At 37.6% G+C, this 17,250-nt stretch overlaps 4 protein-coding genes across 4 annotated transcripts; 1 reads left to right on the top strand and 3 right to left on the bottom strand.

Moving 5' to 3' along the window:
• The first annotated feature begins 932 nt into the window (after positions 1-932).
• Positions 933-4,220, top strand: LOC111014776 (uncharacterized). Its single transcript, XM_022289598.2, has 8 exons — positions 933-1,391; positions 1,671-1,783; positions 2,280-2,351; positions 2,583-2,618; positions 2,948-2,993; positions 3,217-3,304; positions 3,634-3,691; positions 3,870-4,220. The coding sequence occupies exons 1-8, from the start codon at positions 1,313-1,315 to the stop codon at positions 3,918-3,920; spliced, it is 543 nt and encodes a 180-aa protein (XP_022145290.1). The 5' UTR covers positions 933-1,312; the 3' UTR covers positions 3,921-4,220.
• A 53-nt stretch (positions 4,221-4,273) lies between these two features.
• On the bottom strand, positions 4,274-7,399 carry LOC111014763 (O-fucosyltransferase family protein). Its single transcript, XM_022289582.2, is given in 7 exon segments — positions 4,274-4,729; positions 4,732-5,246; positions 5,396-5,617; positions 5,840-5,928; positions 6,036-6,106; positions 6,454-6,533; positions 7,127-7,399. Coding segments are annotated over 7 exon segments (1,323 nt in total). The 5' UTR covers positions 7,258-7,399; the 3' UTR covers positions 4,274-4,514.
• Positions 7,400-8,078: 679 nt separating this feature from the next.
• On the bottom strand, positions 8,079-12,806 carry LOC111014749 (uncharacterized). Its single transcript, XM_088118019.1, is given in 8 exon segments — positions 8,079-8,556; positions 8,749-8,811; positions 9,425-9,615; positions 9,618-9,686; positions 10,438-10,592; positions 10,979-11,250; positions 11,828-11,970; positions 12,070-12,806. Coding segments are annotated over 8 exon segments (1,473 nt in total). The 5' UTR covers positions 12,392-12,806; the 3' UTR covers positions 8,079-8,298.
• Positions 12,807-13,703: 897 nt separating this feature from the next.
• On the bottom strand, positions 13,704-17,003 carry LOC111015329 (BEL1-like homeodomain protein 7). Its single transcript, XM_022290329.2, has 4 exons — positions 15,892-17,003; positions 15,308-15,681; positions 15,153-15,213; positions 13,704-14,415 (listed from the first exon to the last, which is right to left on the bottom strand). Exons 1-4 carry the CDS (start codon positions 16,633-16,635, stop codon positions 13,981-13,983), a joined length of 1,614 nt encoding a protein of 537 aa, XP_022146021.2. The 5' UTR covers positions 16,636-17,003; the 3' UTR covers positions 13,704-13,980.
• Between the last annotated feature and the right edge of the window lie 247 nt (positions 17,004-17,250).

Below are 17,250 nucleotides of genomic sequence, written 5' to 3'. Positions count from 1 at the left end.
ATTGTAGCAAATTATCATCAGAAGAATATGATGGATTTTAATATATATCAGGAAGTTGTGCTAGCCTATAACTGTTCATTGTGTAGACACCTCGCGTTTCAAAATTCCAAATGAGTCGATTAACTGAGATAATATTGACTGAAATATTCGAGATGAAAGGAGCATCATCTTCCCAAAGTGAGCATGAATTTTGTCCCGATCCCAAACTCCATCGGTGTTCGAAGATCAAGGGGAAGAGTCGGGCAGGATTGAACAAGAAAGGACCCGCCATTTGGAACCCATTTATTAAAAGAGACGCAAATGTTCCCTCCAAAACCCACACGCCACCGAATTCCAGATGGTATAAGGTTTCTACCTCATAGGAGGTTTTGCCAAATGAAGTATTAAACCTCAACTTAGTGCCAACAAAAATCACAATGCTATAAAAATTTATGCTTCAACAGATGACCAAGAGAGAGTCCAAATCACTCGAAAGACACCGACATAGCCAATAATACTGGGTTAAAATGCTCCCGATCACAAAAACCAAAACTTCAAGGCAAACAGATAATGTTAATTTTCCCCAGGGGCCATCCCTGTGGGGACCCGCCTAAATGAGGCGGGAATCCCCATTTGAATTCTCCACGAGGTGGGGATGGGAAAAGTTTTTTTCCCGTTCCCCACCCCGCATTTTTTTAATATATATATATTAAAAAAATTTATTATTCTTCCTATATTTATATATACTAATACAACTATATTCTTTCCTACCTACCAAATATACGGAGGAGGATTAGACTATATAAATAAAATTTTTATCGTTGAAAATTAATTAATTAATTAGAAATTTTGTTAAGAAAAATGTTGCATTGACAAATAATTTAAAAGTAAAAGAATAAATGGGAAAAAATTCCCACGGGGATCAATCCCCGTGAATTCTTTGCGGGGAATCTCCATCCCGATAGCATGAAATTTCATGGGGAATTCGCGAGGATGGAGAATTAAATGGATGGTGGAGATAGAGATGGGGATGGAGATGGAGATGGGGAAGCCTTCCCGGTCCCTCGAACATCCCTACTTCCAATCGACCTAGCCTATTTTACATCTAATTATTTTTTTTTTAAATTTTTGATTTAACATAGTCTAGTTATTACTTGGAAAATAAGTGCTCATAATTGGAGGAAAAAAAAAAAGGAAAAGGCAAAAATTAGATTCAAAGTATCCTGCATTCGTCTTCGAACTCAGGGTTTTAGGTAGGCGTCCGGCAGAATCAAATCGATTATCCAGAAGCAAGAACTGTAAGAATCAGTAGGGGCTCACCAAAAGCACCGCAATGGGGTGGATTGGTGACACCGTCGACTCCGTCAAATCTATTCAGATTCGTCAGCTTCTTTCGCAGGCTCTCACTCTTGGTGCGTATGTTCTTAAGGTTACCATTTTTGTTCTTTATCTGTGTCGTATCACTTGGAATTGAATTCCCGCTCAGTTTCATCAGAATCATACTCTACGGCTTTCTGTATCAGTTAATTTCTTCATACAAGTAGTTTCAGCTCATTTTTTCCTTAATCCTTCTTATTTTCGAGTGGATTCAGCACATTTGAGCATTTTGCATCATGTCAAGTTTAAATTTCTGTGCTAGCGAACCGTTTTACTTGATCCAAATACTCAGTACAGTACAAATCCATTTTCAGGTTTGATCGTTACATCTGCTCTTATAATCTGGAAGGCGTTGATGTGCATTACTGGCAGTGAGTCTCCTGTTGTTGTGGTCTTGTCTGGAAGCATGGAGCCTGGCTTCAAGAGGGTGAGTTACCATATAACCTTTGATAATCCATCCACGAGGATATTTTTTCCTTGAATGTATTTTTTGAGAAAGGATTTCTTTGGAAAAAGGAGGTGGGATTGGGGAAGAGGGGCGTTGAAACCGTTTTTCATCTATTGTCTACTATGCACAATGTTTGGAGCAAGGTTTTATGGTCAGTGGATATGACTTATGAGTTTTGTGGCCAATGGTCAACCACTGGTGTGTAGGTGTTTGGTAAATTCTAAGTTCTTTTCTTTAGGAGGTGGAGGATTCTTTGGCAATTAGGGATCTTTCTTGGAGAGAAATAAAAGGATTTATTGTCAAATGTTTACTGATAGATTAGGGATTTGAAGCTGTATTCTATAGCTTTGCTTTTGACCTCTATTACTTCTGAAGTTTTTTCGTACAGCTCTGTGTGGGGATTACTAGTCTTGTGAGAGGAACTCTTTAACTTTCTCCTTACTCATCTAATTACAATTATCTAAATTGTGTTCAGGGTGACATTTTATTCTTGCACATGAGCAAAGATCCTATCCGAACAGGGGAGATTGTTGTTTTTAATGTTGATGTAAGTACTTGTTAAAATTTTGTTAGTCTATTAATACAGACAGTTCTTATGTGCATCGGACAGTGATCACTTCGTTGGTTATCGACCTTAAAGAATTCATAAGTTTTAGCATTCTCACCTTCCTGGACACTATCAATAGCTTACCAATTGTGGATTTTCATTGTCATGCATTCAGAAGGCAAAATAACTCCTTTTCCACTGATGTGTTCTTCTGTTGTCTATCTTATTCAGGGTCGTCCTATTCCAATTGTCCATCGTGTAATTAAGGTGAATACGATATGCTGACTATTTTATTGCATCTCAATCCCCCATGAAACCTGTGTTACCATTATATTCAAGCATATATCATCTATTCCATCACATGTCACCCTCTCCAGAAGTAAGCACTATGAGTTCCTGAAGGCAGACTGTAGTTCCATCTTTATTGTCCACTTCCTGCTCTTATATGGAGAGGAGTATTTTCAGTAAAGCAGAATATGTTAGTTTTGTTGTTTTTTTTTTCCTTTTGGTATGGGAATGTCAGCCAAGTCATGCTGTCGGTGTTAACCAAGAATTAAACAGTTAGAGGCTAATCAGATTTGTTTCGTTTTTTTCAGGTTCACGAACGTCAAGATGATGGAGAAGTCGATGTACTCACTAAAGGTGCCAGCTTGTAGGACAAGATAGAATAATTTGTTAGAGTTCAAATAGTGATTATCAGAAAACCTCTGTGAGGAATAAACTGATATAAGGGTCTGGGCTACCAGGGATGTGACCTAAATCTGATATCATGATTCGTATTTTTCTTTTGGAATTTTCCCTTTCTTTTTCATCTCTTTCTTCTCCTGCTGCTCCCTTATTATACTTGCCTGTGTTGATTCATCAGGAGATAACAACAGAGATGACGACAGACTCTTGTATGCACGCGGTCAGCTCTGGCTTCAACGGCACCACATCATGGGCAGAGCTGTCGGGTAAAAGTTTGCGCATTTTCCATTTTATGCAAAATAGCACACCCCACCAGTATCACAAAATGGACCAAATTAATTATTTGTCAAATTATGAAATATAGTAGAGCATCATATGAAATTCCAACATCACCAGAAATCTTTACGATTGCAATCGTTTGATTGTCAAGTAAAGTTACCAGGAAGTGATTTGAAGATGATTTTTTTAGCTTAAAAGTGGATTATCAGCTTCAGCTTTCTCCACTTCTATGTTCATGTAGCTATGCATATAGTTCCTTTCTCCATTTATGAAGCTTTGCACAGAAGTGAAAGATCCTCATGATTGTGATTCTCAGGTTCTTACCATACGTGGGATGGGTGACTATAATCATGACTGAGAAGCCAATTATAAAGGTTTGCACCAAATTTAAACCCCCCTCTCCCTCGCTCTTATCGGTTTATTTTTATGCCGCCTCTTCAGTAATCATTCAAAACACTTCGAACCATCTTGTATTTCACTTGAATAGTAAAAGGGTAAGGCTGTTTCTTGAACTTCTGTGCTTAATTTATCCATGATGTTTCTTACTTGCAGTATATCCTCATTGGTGCACTGGGTTTGCTTGTGATGACTTCCAAGGATTGAGATTGAACCAAAAGCTACGAGTTTTGGCAGTTACCACAGAAAAGTTGATGAGAATCATTACCAGCAGCAACTAGCCCATTACCTTGGTTTTCACATTCTTCTGTAGGAAGAACGACCAAATTCCATGAAATAAATTAGATAAGATTGTTTCTCTTTTTGCATTTGAGTCAGAATACCAACATTTACAGAGTTAGAATCCTTTTAAAAAAGAAGGCTTCTGATGAGTATTGTAATCAAAGCACTAGCAATTGCCAAGCCAACCTTAAGAAGAGAAAAAAAATAGGACATCCAATTTTGATATGCTATAGCACATGCTTATTCAATGTATGTAATCAACATGATGTCCCACAAGATTGGAAAATTGAGATAGATTCTATCAAGAAATGGGTTGCAATTTTAACTGGTAAAAATATGAATCTATTCTGCCTCAGCATGAAGGGGTAGAAATCTGGAAGAGCAAGAACTCAAGAGTCAATATTGTAAATGTACTAAAGCACTTGTGAACAGGAAAAGAAAAAAAAAACAACAATGAAGATGAAATAATAGAGAGGGAAAATGGTTACATACAAAATGATAAACCTGAGTTTCTTGAAATCACAGTTTGAACTCACAAAAACAGTCGGACAATGCAGATCCCCTGCCCATGGCAAAATCATCTCTATGAGTCTTCCATAAGGCTTGCTTCAACTCCTTCCCTTTCAGGCCCTTGTAAGTGAACTCTGCAAAAGCTCTTCTACTTAAAAACAATGTCCTCTGCTTTCCATTGAACGTTCGCATCGCTGCAACCATCTTGTCCATATTTCCAAAAATGTGGCTACATAAGAATCACTATTAATAGACACATAATAATCCAATGCAGCTTTTGTGTTGCCATGCATTCTTGAGAAATCGTCGCTACTGAGGAAGCTAGACTTGGTCACTACGTTGGTATAAACCGATGTGAATCCTTCTAATTCCTTCAAACCATCACCAGCAGCCAAGTAAATATGCGTATTAGTTGGAATATGGAGTGCTTGAAGGATGAGGGCTGTCTCATGGGGTGTGAGAGGACATTTCCCACGCTTTCTCCATGTTTCAGCCAACTCCCCAGTCCAGGGTTTTCTATCTCCCCGAGCCGCCTCGATTGCTTCGAGAGAAGCAGAAGAAAGCCCTTGATATTCACATTGGCTATAAGCCACCATATCTGGTTCAAAACGAAGATGAAGAGAGAGAAAGGGTTTTGGAATGGCCTCCAGAAGCTCCTTGGCTTTCTCCTCTATAGATTCAGCAAGGCGCAAAGCATTGTAACAAGCTTGACAAAGGGCAGCTTTTGCATACTGAGGATATCTGGAAAATGTTTCGGGAGGAGAATATTTTAAAATATGGTCAATGAATCACACGCACGCAAGGCCAAGAGAATCAACTGAAAGCTCCTAAATACAATAAACAAAATACTTAACTAAATTAAAAGGTCAAGAAATACAATTCTCAAGTACCTGTCCCTTCTCTGGCTCATTGCTGGAGTTATTGAAATGTAATGATGTTCCAATAATGATGGAAGGACACTTTCAATATAGTCAAACTGTCCTTTGCGTTTGCTACAATCCACATGATAAGGCTCTTTGGATGCAAATTCAGACGGCAACTCTTTGACAACTTTTACATAACCATTCATCTGACTGATGAAATAGTCGACATCAAATACATCTGCAAAACCACTGGAGAAACAGCAAGGTTTAACCATGCTAGCAGCTTACTAATATTTTTTTTAGTACATGGAAAATGTATTCCAGTACATTGGAGGAGACCCACAAGCCAGTAAATGAACATGTTATTGACATCAACAGGCAAAGGCCAAGTTTAATAGAATTACAATGGATTTATGAATAAAAAGTTGCAGCTAGATCAATGCATAAGTGAAAGATATTATCATGAATTACCTCGATTCATTCCAATATGCAGCCACTTCAAACTTTGGCAGAACCAAGGTTGCATTCAACAGCCGTGCTATGCCAACTCCATCACACAACTGCACACATGATAAAGGGCGACAGCTGTTAGGTAGAAAGTTTTAAGTTTTAACAAAGTAATAAGCAAAGTTTAGGTTAAAATTATGAAAAACTCGTAGAATATTACATCTCTTCTCATCTGATTGAGCCCACCATAGCAATCCACACGTATATATCCATTGGTATCAGCGGGCAGAGCTGCAGCATTTCAAAAAACCAATCCAAATGTCTGCAATGAAAGCCAATTAACACTGACTCAGACTATCAAAACTAATCAGAAACCCCTCCCAACACTTTGTTACACTCTAACCCTTTTTTTCCTGGAACAACATACAACATAAAGTCCGTAGAACCTTTTATCTATTATTCCATGCATTTTGTCTAACATGAATTCCAACTCAAGGATTTTATAGTACCCGAATCATCACAATTAGTCCAAAGGTATACCAAACGAGGAACCTTGCTATTATTTTATCAACGAAAAGTTGAAAAGTAAAAAAAAAAAACAGGTCGAGAAGTTGTCACTGAAAATCAAATCAGCTTACCAGGTAGGTAACCTTGAAGCCACCACTTGCAAGGCCTCCACTCTGCTATCCTTCGGACACTCCATATTTCCGCGTTGCCTCTGCACGAACGTTGGGTCAAATTAGTCTTCCGTCTTATAGAAGAATTATTCACAGTATTTCAACCGGAACTGTTAGATATGTTTTCAATTCCAGAAAAAGAACTAAGATAAACCACAGAGGTTAGAATGAGCTGTCCCCTAATAACAGTGTTTGATGCACGTTCGAAAATCTGCACACCCCTAATAACAGTTAGATAGTTCAAAATGTTTTTGGGTGACCTCTCTCAATAATTTTCCGAAAGAACGGGGCGGCCGGCGATATGGCCTCTATCCTATCCTACTATTAGATCTGGGGGAAAAACTACTAATCTAACTTCATCTTATCAAGCAATTCCAATTTCCTATGGATTTCTCCACTCCCTACGCAACTACATGGCACGAAGTAATCAACAAAAACTAATTAAAAGGCGAAAAATAAGAACACATTCTTAAACAGTGCAAGTTCAAGTGGGAGTTCCACCATCTCTTCGAAAAAGAAACGCCAAAAACGAGCCGTTCTTCATTCTAATTTCAACATTTAATTTCGTGATCATCGAATCGTTTGCTCAGAAGCCAGAACACAAACATAATAGATGAAGGAAAGTGAAGCGTACCGCTTATGAGTAGATGAGAGTGAGGAGCTTGAGAAAAGCGAAGAGGGCGGCGACAGGAGAAGCACCACCAAGAACAAAGAAAGACTGAGAACTAGAATGCTAAAAAATGGCTTCACTGAGACAACAAACATTTCAGATCCGCCAAAGCCTTCTTCCTCACCATCCACAGGAACGGATCTGGCCGTAGATCGTAACCGGAAGATTCGCCGAAGCCTTCTTGTTCGCTCTTTCGGCCTCAGATTGATCTGATCGTCGACGAACTGTACAACTCAGAAGATGAAGATCCTTAACAAGAATACGATTTCGTTGAACCGGATAGAACCGGATAACGGTCGATATAAACCGGGTTCCTTTCTTTTTCTATTTGGATTCTTAGCATAACTTTTCTTTTTCTTTCTATTTTGTACCAGTTAATTTTGTATAAAAATTTAGGTTAAATTACGGGCCTTAGCATAACTCACTGATTGATGTTTAGTTAGGTTAGAAATTCAAATCTTGTACCAACAAAATTCAGGTTAAATTATAAGTTTAGTTCTATGAATTGGACTATGGTGATATTTATATTTTAAAAAGTTTTGAGTACATCTCAAGACTTTTAATTTTAATTAATATTTATAATCTCAAGACTTTTAATTTTAATTAATATTTATCAGTAGTTACTTAAATATTAACACATACTGATCACATTTTCATCGATATTTAAGGATTATAATTGATATTTTATAGATATTTTCATAAAATTGAAGATATTTTCATAAAATTGAAATATCAGTGTTATATCACCACCATTTGTTATTCTAACCAACATGACATGTCAATATCGATATTACAATATTTATTTTTTCCTTAAAAGACTAAATAGATATAAAGAACCACTAATGCTTTATTTTTTGCTCCTTCGTCTTCTACAAGGATATCTTCGGTACTCCAAAACACCACAGAGAGAACAAAATTTGAACAAGAAATAGGAACCTGAGATCGAGTTGCATAAAGAAACACCACTGGGGCAACGTAATTTCCTGCTACAAACTGTACCAAAAAAAAAAAAAAATTGTAATAGAACAAAAATTGAAATATAGCATACAATCTCCTCCAATAGGATGCGATTTGTCCATATTCTCAAGCATATAGGGTGTTACAACTGAGGCGATAAGGTCCTGTTTCTGCTGAAGCTAATAACTAGAGTGGCTCTTTGCTTTGTGCAGAACATCCTTCAAAACTACACCAATTCTTTGGGCCATGTGCTGTTCCATAAACAGCTGCCTCACCCTCTCATACCCTTTCTTTCCAATGGTCAGCCGCCTCTCGACGTGCGTTGCTAGCTTCACAATGTTTTGTGCCAGAGGAGCCACGCCTTCTTTCCCAGCGGGATGTAGCAAACCCGTTGTCCCGTTCACTACGATCTCCATAGTTCCTCCAGCAGCCGTGCCCTTTACGTACATAATACAGGTATCGGAAAATGCACGTGAGAGTTTGTCAGATATGAAGAGCGGATGATGATGTTTCCAAGAGGGGCGAAATTTGGAATGAAGAGATCAAATGCACAGAGCAATAAGATTTTTATGTGTTTTATTTGAAGGAGATGGAAATTTCAATAATGTACTACGAGGTAGTCATCTTACCAGCACAGGCAGCTGAAATGCCATTGCTTCAATAGTTATTCTCCCAAAGCATTCTCCCCTGCCCTACGCACAAACAGTAAATTGGAGATTTAGAGGCAAACAAAGATTGATCTAACGGGTTTCCATACCAAAGAATGAGAAGAAAAAGGAAAAAGAAAATATATATGGTCCCAAAATGCAAATATAAATCAAGAACGTAACATTATACTATATTATGACTAGAAATTTATTCGGATTACAATCTAGTTCAAAATGCTGGTTCCATTGATAAGTGAACAAGTTCTAAAGACAGCTTGAATGTGGGGACTGAAGGGTTCGAATTAGCCAACGCCCCCTCCCACCTAGGATAGAAAATCTGTCTTTTCAAAGCTATCGGCCCACTAAAAAATGTGTTCTTGTGACAGTGCCTGCTCCTGGTCAGAAAATATGGTGTAGGTAGAAATAAGAAGTTACTGCAGAACACTAAATTAAAATAGTTCTAGCAAAAACTGACGGTTCGGTGCAATACGGAAGGTATTTAAAAGAAGAGGGGAAGAAAGGAAGATAGAGAAGAGAAACAAATGGATCTACTAATGCCATTAGGCAAAATACTCCATTCCCCTCTACGAAAGATGAAACAAATAATCTCGCATAGTTTCTCTACAAATTTCTGATGTATGTTAAACAGTTGTAGTACCTGAGAGTTTTGAACAAGAACATCAATAGAAGCTAGATAAGGAGTCACGGACAGGGTTTTGTTGACAAAATGAACACGATCCTGAATTTTATTCTCAGTCACAAAGTTGCGCAGTTCTGTTTCAAACTTCGTCTGAGCACTCATGTCACTGCCAACTACCACGGCATGTATCCTTGGTACCCGCATTTTTTAACTTGGATCATTTGGAGGCTCTGATGAAATGCTCGGAGAAATAGATCTTGACCTTTTCCACGTGAAACACCTAGAACCACATCGATCATGTGTTGCAATACACTTCATATTAACATACTTCATTGAAAATTAAGGAAACAAATAATCAAATTAATTCACATCGTACAGATCATGTGTTGCAATACACTTCATATTAACATACTTCATTGAAACTTAAGTAAACAAATAATCAGACTAATTCACATCGGAAAAAACTGCACAACTTCGTATAAAGGAGAGAGTGCCATTGTTCTTGACAAATTAATCAACAGAGCGTATCCCATATACAGGAGAGAGTACCATTGTTATTGAGGGAAAAGTTTGCTTTTATATCAGAGAAAATCCATATTCTAAAAACTGATGACAATTTCCTTCGATGCACAAGAGACAACTTTCTCTTGAATAGGTAACAAAAGTATGTGTGGCCTCCCTGGCAACATTATATATCATAGTATTAAATTTCATTAAAATATTATATCAACAGCTGTTTTCTTATTCGCCCGAATTACCAAACTCAAAAACATCAAATTGAAGAGGTAGCAGATGCTATTGGCAACAAGATGCTATTAGCTTTATGAGGGCTGTAGTCAACAGAAGGCACAGAACCCAGAAACTCTAGGAACAGAAAATGTCAACATGTAAGAGTGAACTACCAGAACCAGATAGCCTAACTAATGCATTATATGAAATTAAGAACTACAATTTTCTTAAAAAAAAAAAAAAAAACAGTAACAGATAAATGGAGATTAAGTAGAAGCATATCATCAGGAATATGAGCTTACTATTTATAATTGCAAACAATATATCTTCATGCCGAACTCCAAGCCTCTCACGAATGTGCTCCCGAAGAACCCTCTTGGCCACATTATTTTCAGCGACTTCCATAAGGTCTTTACTATTTCCAAGATGCACGACATAGGTTTCAGGCATTTTAATTCTGAAGAACATAAAGAGAAATAATTTTTAGAGTATGACTGAAGGATCTAGGAGAGTATACAAGGTGCAATTGTGAAATGATTAATTGTTAAATCTTCCTCACAACATGGGTAGTTTTGGAAGGTACTATCAGGGAAAAAGGTGGCCTGGGGGTCCTTGATAATCACAAATGATAGAGAGAAGTAGCTAGTGGAATATTCGACACTTTAAGATGGACCAAAAAGATAACCATAGAACAAACATGTTGTGGAAATAAATCAAAATGCCGAATAGACAAAATAGAATCCGAAGGGCGATAGCGCCATGCTAGCTTACAACTATACTCGTGAAAAGCATCAGCTATATCTGAAGGAAAGGAAAATTATCATATCATTATCGAAATCCTACCCTAATCGTTCCCGTGTTCTGTTTTTCCAGTATTCTGCAGTTGTATGTGAATCAATCATTGCACCTGCAACAAAAGGGAGGTGCTTCACATACTCAACTTTGAAATAATTCCCTCGCATCTCATGAATCCACCACAGAACCTTGGGAAGAACACGGGGGACATTCTCCTTGAGGACAGCATCCAACCATTTTCCAGCAACAGCAGTATTTAGAACAACCAAATTAGCTTTTAGAGCAGTCTCAACAGCTTCTTGTCCCTTAGCAGATAAAACCTGAACAACCAAAATCTCATACTCAATCACCAATAATATGACAAAAAAAGACACAAGTGAGCACTTTTTTAAAGACAAGGAGACATAAATATGTATATAATTAACTATAAAACATGTACCATTTGCTAGCATTCCACTAATTTTACATAAGTAACTACATGATCAATAACTGAATCATTAATTGAGATATATATAATATGTTAAAGGTCCCAACTTTGCCTTAGCAGCTAATTATGGGAGCCAAAACAATATCATCGAGCAAATTTTAGTCCTCCTTTGAAATTTTAGAACATATCGTATTTAATCACATACCAACAAGTACTCCAAACTAATAAACATATCACGTGATATGACCTCTACAGTGCCTGAGACATAACTTATTCCGGTTTCATAAATTACGCATTACAGTAATCAAAGACTTCCCAGAGTTAAATCCTCGATTTCTATGGCATTCCTGATCAAACTCAAGATTTTTAATTGAACAATAGTGCAAGAGTAACATTGAGAAACATTTTCGTTGATTGAACACAGCTTTATTCATGATTACGTGAATAAAATTTAAGAAAATGAATGTAACCTGCACTCCTCGATCTAACATCTTGCGCTCCAAACTGTATACTACTTCATCGGACTCCAATGGCTTTTGATTAGTGATCCAAACAACTTCAGTACCGACACCTCTCAACAAAAATGCAAGCTCCATGAGTAAAAGAGGCCCACCTGTACCCAAACTAAAAGCTCTTAGTCAATTTTCTATAAGATTTCCTTCCAGCTGCAATTGTCAGGAGGGTTACAAAGAAAATAAGATTCCAATAATACCAGAAAGAGAGAGCTCATGGGAGACCAATAGGACGAGCTTCGACTTCATGAAATCAAGAGGATTTGGAACTTTTCTTTCGATTTGAGTGGAGCGAATCTGTGAGTCGATACCATTTTCTCCCACGAAACGTCTATTCCCAAAACCACTACACGAATCGAATGTAGTCCTCATGAAGAAAACCATTGCCGTGGATATGGAAACCAAAGCCAAGATTATCAAAGGCCATCTCTTCTTCGCCATTGTAATAGTTAAAAACGGACGTTTCATCATTCGTATCGCACGAGATTGATCGAGACGGTGGGAATTCGATTCAACACGCATGAGTTAATCGCAATTCAGCGAAAACCCTCGATTCAGCGAACAAATTTGCATCGTGGGTGGGAACGCGGAATGACAAATTGAAAATCTTGCAAGAGGGGAAAGAACCCCATAAATCCTACCAAGTGAAACGACTACCCTGGTGAATTGGGACTGACAAATCCAACAAAATTCAAGAGCTGGGATGAAGATACCTCATGCCGCCACTTCGCCACGAGAGTGAAGTGAAGTGAAATTAGTGATCAGGAGGAGGAAGAAGTAAGAAAAATCCAAAGAACCATGGCTCCGCCACACCATTTGCAGACCAGTTAGTTCAGTTTAGTGGTTGCTTTGGAAGAAGACGAGACCGAGACAGATCCAGGGCAATCGATGGCATAAATAGTGGAAGAAAGGCCCAAAACTCTGCAAAACATTTGTATGAAAGGACAAATTATTCCATCATAATAATGAAATTTTACTCAAATTGGTTAAGAAAAAAATATTGAAAAATGAAAATTTCCCTATTTGTTTTAAAGTAAATTGGCTGGTCACTCTTGGCACATTTGCAAGGGACAATACTTGTGACCCAAGTTTGAATTTTCGCATGCCTCAAATTAAAATTATGTACTAAAAAAAATTGGCTGGTCACGTGCCGGACATCCAAGGAACAGGTCGCCTTGGCATCACTAGATCTATTGAGGAGAAACGAATTAGCCCGACTTCGTTAGGCTACTCTCATCATTAGCATGCTAGAACAACGGGATTGACCAGGCGTAGTCAACGCTACCACTAGCAAGTCCATCCCAATATGAAAGCTAGAATCATGAGTTCCTTTACCAAATTCGTTCGCCGTAGGACATTCATCTATCGAAAGAGATAAGTCACTTTGTTTGTGTAAATTGAATTTGTGTACGAACACACGTTAAAGATGTCTGGACCGAAATTAGTGCTGTCAAATTTATATTGTTTTATAATATAACATAACAATTGTCATCGTTTTGGTATCTTAAATATCACATAGGGATAGATTTGGACTAACATGATTTTCCAAACCACGTGACCAAATAAAATAAAATATTAAAGTTTAAAGATCAAAATAATATTTAAAAGAAAATTTAAAATTTTAGTGAGTGTTTGACTAGTTAGATTTGTGTAGCTTGAAGTTGAATCTTTACTTTATATGTGAGTTTGTTTATGAATTTTTCAATCCCACAAGTGGCATGAGTTCGTGTTATCTAAATTTATGTATACAAAACCTACATTTTATTTATACACTAACCTTCATAACGTATTATTTTGTCAAATCTAAATATCAATTAAACAAACTCAAACTTCATAAATTCAGGCTTGTTATAATGGTATGAAACAATAATGAAACAAGTAAAAAATTACAATTATTTTCTATTAGTATGAAAAAACTTGAGTTCTTGTGTTACATTACAAGCTTCCTTGTATGGAAAAATCCAAACAAATTACACTTATTTGCAAGTATATCCCCAGTTCCCCAACAAAATCTATACCTTTATAAGTACCAATTAGTTGGCACCATACCATTATATACACTATATTAAAAATTTTATCTTTTCCATGAAATGAGATCACAAAGTTTCAAATTAAACTACAAAATCATGCAACATATTTGAACTGGTGAGCCTGCATCGATGAGGCCTTTCTGGCTCTAGGCAAGGAAAATCTTGTGGCTCAAGCTCTACAGAACCAACCATTCTGTTGTTACTGCCAAACATGCCAAATTCATCACCTTCACAGTGCTTCAACTCTAGAGCAAGCGAAACGTCTCCCCCGACCGAGAAGTTACTGGACCTGATCATGTCGTCGTTGGAACATGGGCGGTATACGACTCGCTCGCTGCATTTCGTGTTGTCGTGCAACTCGTCTCCGAGAAGTGAAGTGTTCCATGATGCTTTGGATGCATTTTCTGGTGAGGATTTGAGGTCTAAGTTTGAATCTCTTCCGAATTCTTCTTTGTACATCTCCTCGACCATCGGTTTCCATAGTCGAACACGTGCATTTATGAACCAATTTGCAACCTAAACAATATGAAAGGAGGGTACTAAGTGTGTTTGGATGACTTTGGAAATTTTTCTTTTTAAATAGAATTACTTTTTCTTCAAACGCCTTTGGAAAATTACTAATTTAGCTGTACTTTATAGTATAGCCTTTTAAGTAATAAAAATGCTTTCTAAAGAATATAACAAATTTGATAATAAATAAATAAATAAAACATTTAAAAAAATCAAATTAATTTTAAAATACTTTTTGAAGAAACACTCAAAAATGACTTTAAAACGATCAATATTTGTGATTAGTAGAATCACTCTTAAATATGTAGTACAAGCAAATAAACTTGTTACCATATTGGATAAAAAGTGCTTTATAAAGTGCTTTTTTAAAGAATATACCATATTTAATAACAAATAAATAAATAAAACATTTTAAAAAATCCGATTAATTTTAAAATACTTTTTGAAGAAACACATGAAAGATGACTTTAAAGCGATGGATTGATAATCATTTTAAATGGTAGAAAAAAAAACATAAATATTTGTGATTAGTAGAATCACTTTGGTACAACCAAATAAACATGTTACTCAAAGAACTTCTAATAAATTATAACCAAATGCATTACTAATAGCATTTTTATTAAAAGTATTCTAAGAAAAGTGCTTAAACTAAAAGGTATGTCAAATTCGTTCGTATTTGCAACCAAATGTTTCGATTTAGAGGGCGAAAATCGAGTTTTTTGATTGAAGACTAAAGTAAGTACCTGATTTCTAGTCAAGCCAGTCTGTCTTGCTAGTTTAAGTTTCTCTGAATCCTTGGGATATCTGTGACACAGTCAAAACAAATGTAACAGTTAGACCTTGGTAAGCATACAAACCTAAATTGTGAGACAATGTACTAATAGTTTAGAGGGCATACGGATGGAGGAAGTGTTCGAACAGCCAAGCGCGAAGAATCGACACAGAGCTTTCGGGAAGCCCCCGTTGAGGCCTCCAACTATGTGGCGTGACACCGAGTTGCTGAAGGGCCCTCTGTTGCCTGAGCTGTTGGTCGACAAAGCGGAGACGGGGAATGCCTTCTTGACCAGGATGTGAGGCATCATGCTCTCCCAAGGCTCTCTTGGTGACCTCAATCTGTGAATTGATTGCATCCTGCAAGCGGCGGAAGTGGCACGAAATAGTTCGGTGCGCAAGCGCAGTGTAGAACTCTGCAGCCCCACGACCTGCTACCATGTCGAAAGACGATGCCAAAAACTGCAACTGTTGGTAATATTGCTTGTATCTTCGATCAACCTGCAGATCGACCGATGTCGAATCATTTGAGATAAACTTATGATGAATTGCAACATGTAAAGAAAACAATTCTGAAGAGATGGTGGAAGAATGATAGTAAATTCAGCAATGTCAGCCAGTTTTCATAAGAATAGTATGCAAGATAAACAAATTGAGAGAGAATGAAACACAAACACTGATGCTAGAACATTAAGAACCTATTTGGATTACCTCACCCAACAAGGACATAAGCTTTGAGTTTCTGTTCTTCAAGTCCTGCCGTTCGGCAGGCGATAGATCGCTGGACGGATTGGCGATCGACGACTCCCTCGGATCGGAAAACATCTCCCCAGCCGGATCATTAGATCCCCCATCATTCTCTCTGCAGCAATCAGCACCCAAACCATTGGAACCTTTGAGTTTCCTAGACCTAAGCTCCTTCAAAGCTTCTCGGATGCTAACCATTTCGTCGAGCAACTGCTGTGCAGCCTCGACGTATACCGAATCCAACGTCAAGTTTGCCGAACCCGCAGCCATATACACGCCGTGTTTCGCACCAGATACACAAGCCTTCGGGTTCGGCCTCTTCTCGAAGATCAAAGGAGGGGTATTCATGAACGAGGAAGCCAAAGCAGAGGGGTGATACTGGGGAGGAAATGAAGGCATGGAAGCAACAGAATTAGGAGAGTGGGTGGAAAGGCTAAGTGAAACGCCCTGACATTGGAAATTAGAGTCATCCAAAATCCCCACAACCGGTGGAACAAAAGCCATTTCACTTCTCTCTCCCACAGTTCCAACAAAATTTGAAGAAACCCCAGAAAAAATCTCTGAGTAATCCCTGCAAGAAGGGTCCTGATTCATGAACATCATCAAATTTCCAGAACAGAGAGGCTGTTCTTGGCCAGAAGAACCAAGCTTCTGGTCTCCCAACATGGCGTCTCTTCGATTATTGCTTAAACTTGGAAAATATGTCATCTCAAAGCCCAAAAATCATCAGAATTTCACAACCCCACTTTCAGAATGAGAGTTGAAAGTACAAATTGCTAAAAGAAAGATCAGAGAAGGAACAATGATGTGCGATTGTAGTGGGGGGCAACCTTGAAGTAGAAACCAGAAGATTAAAAGTGGGTTAAGAAGAAGATTTGAGGAAGACCCAGATTCCCAAAAATGGAGACAAACACTAATCCCGAGAGATTGATGAGGCATTAAATAATATCAATAATTACGAAAGCCCTAAAGAAGAACACGGCCAGAGCATCCCCTTTCTCATCATTGGAACAACGACTCCAACACCAACTCGACAAAAAAGCAATAAATTATTAAAACGACATATTTTAAAAAAGGGGTATATAATAACGAGAAGCACAGCAACAGAACAGAACAGCACCAACTATGAATATTTTATGGGTTAAGAGTAAGAGAAAAAGTCATCGTCAATCCCAATCATTCATAGAGCCTTCTCTCACGTGTGGAAAAAGCTAACTAGGAAAAAATATATATATGGTTCACATAGAAGAAAAAATAAAAATGACTCTTTTATTTACCAAGTCTCTATAATTTTCAAAATCTAGAACGTATCAATATGATTTG

Source organism: Momordica charantia (genome assembly GCF_013281855.1).
Source record: "Momordica charantia cultivar OHB3-1 chromosome 9 unlocalized genomic scaffold, Mcharantia_2.0 BLBB01000009.1, whole genome shotgun sequence".
NCBI lineage: Eukaryota > Viridiplantae > Streptophyta > Magnoliopsida > Cucurbitales > Cucurbitaceae > Momordica > Momordica charantia.
This window is presented reverse-complemented; position numbering and strand designations above follow the sequence as displayed.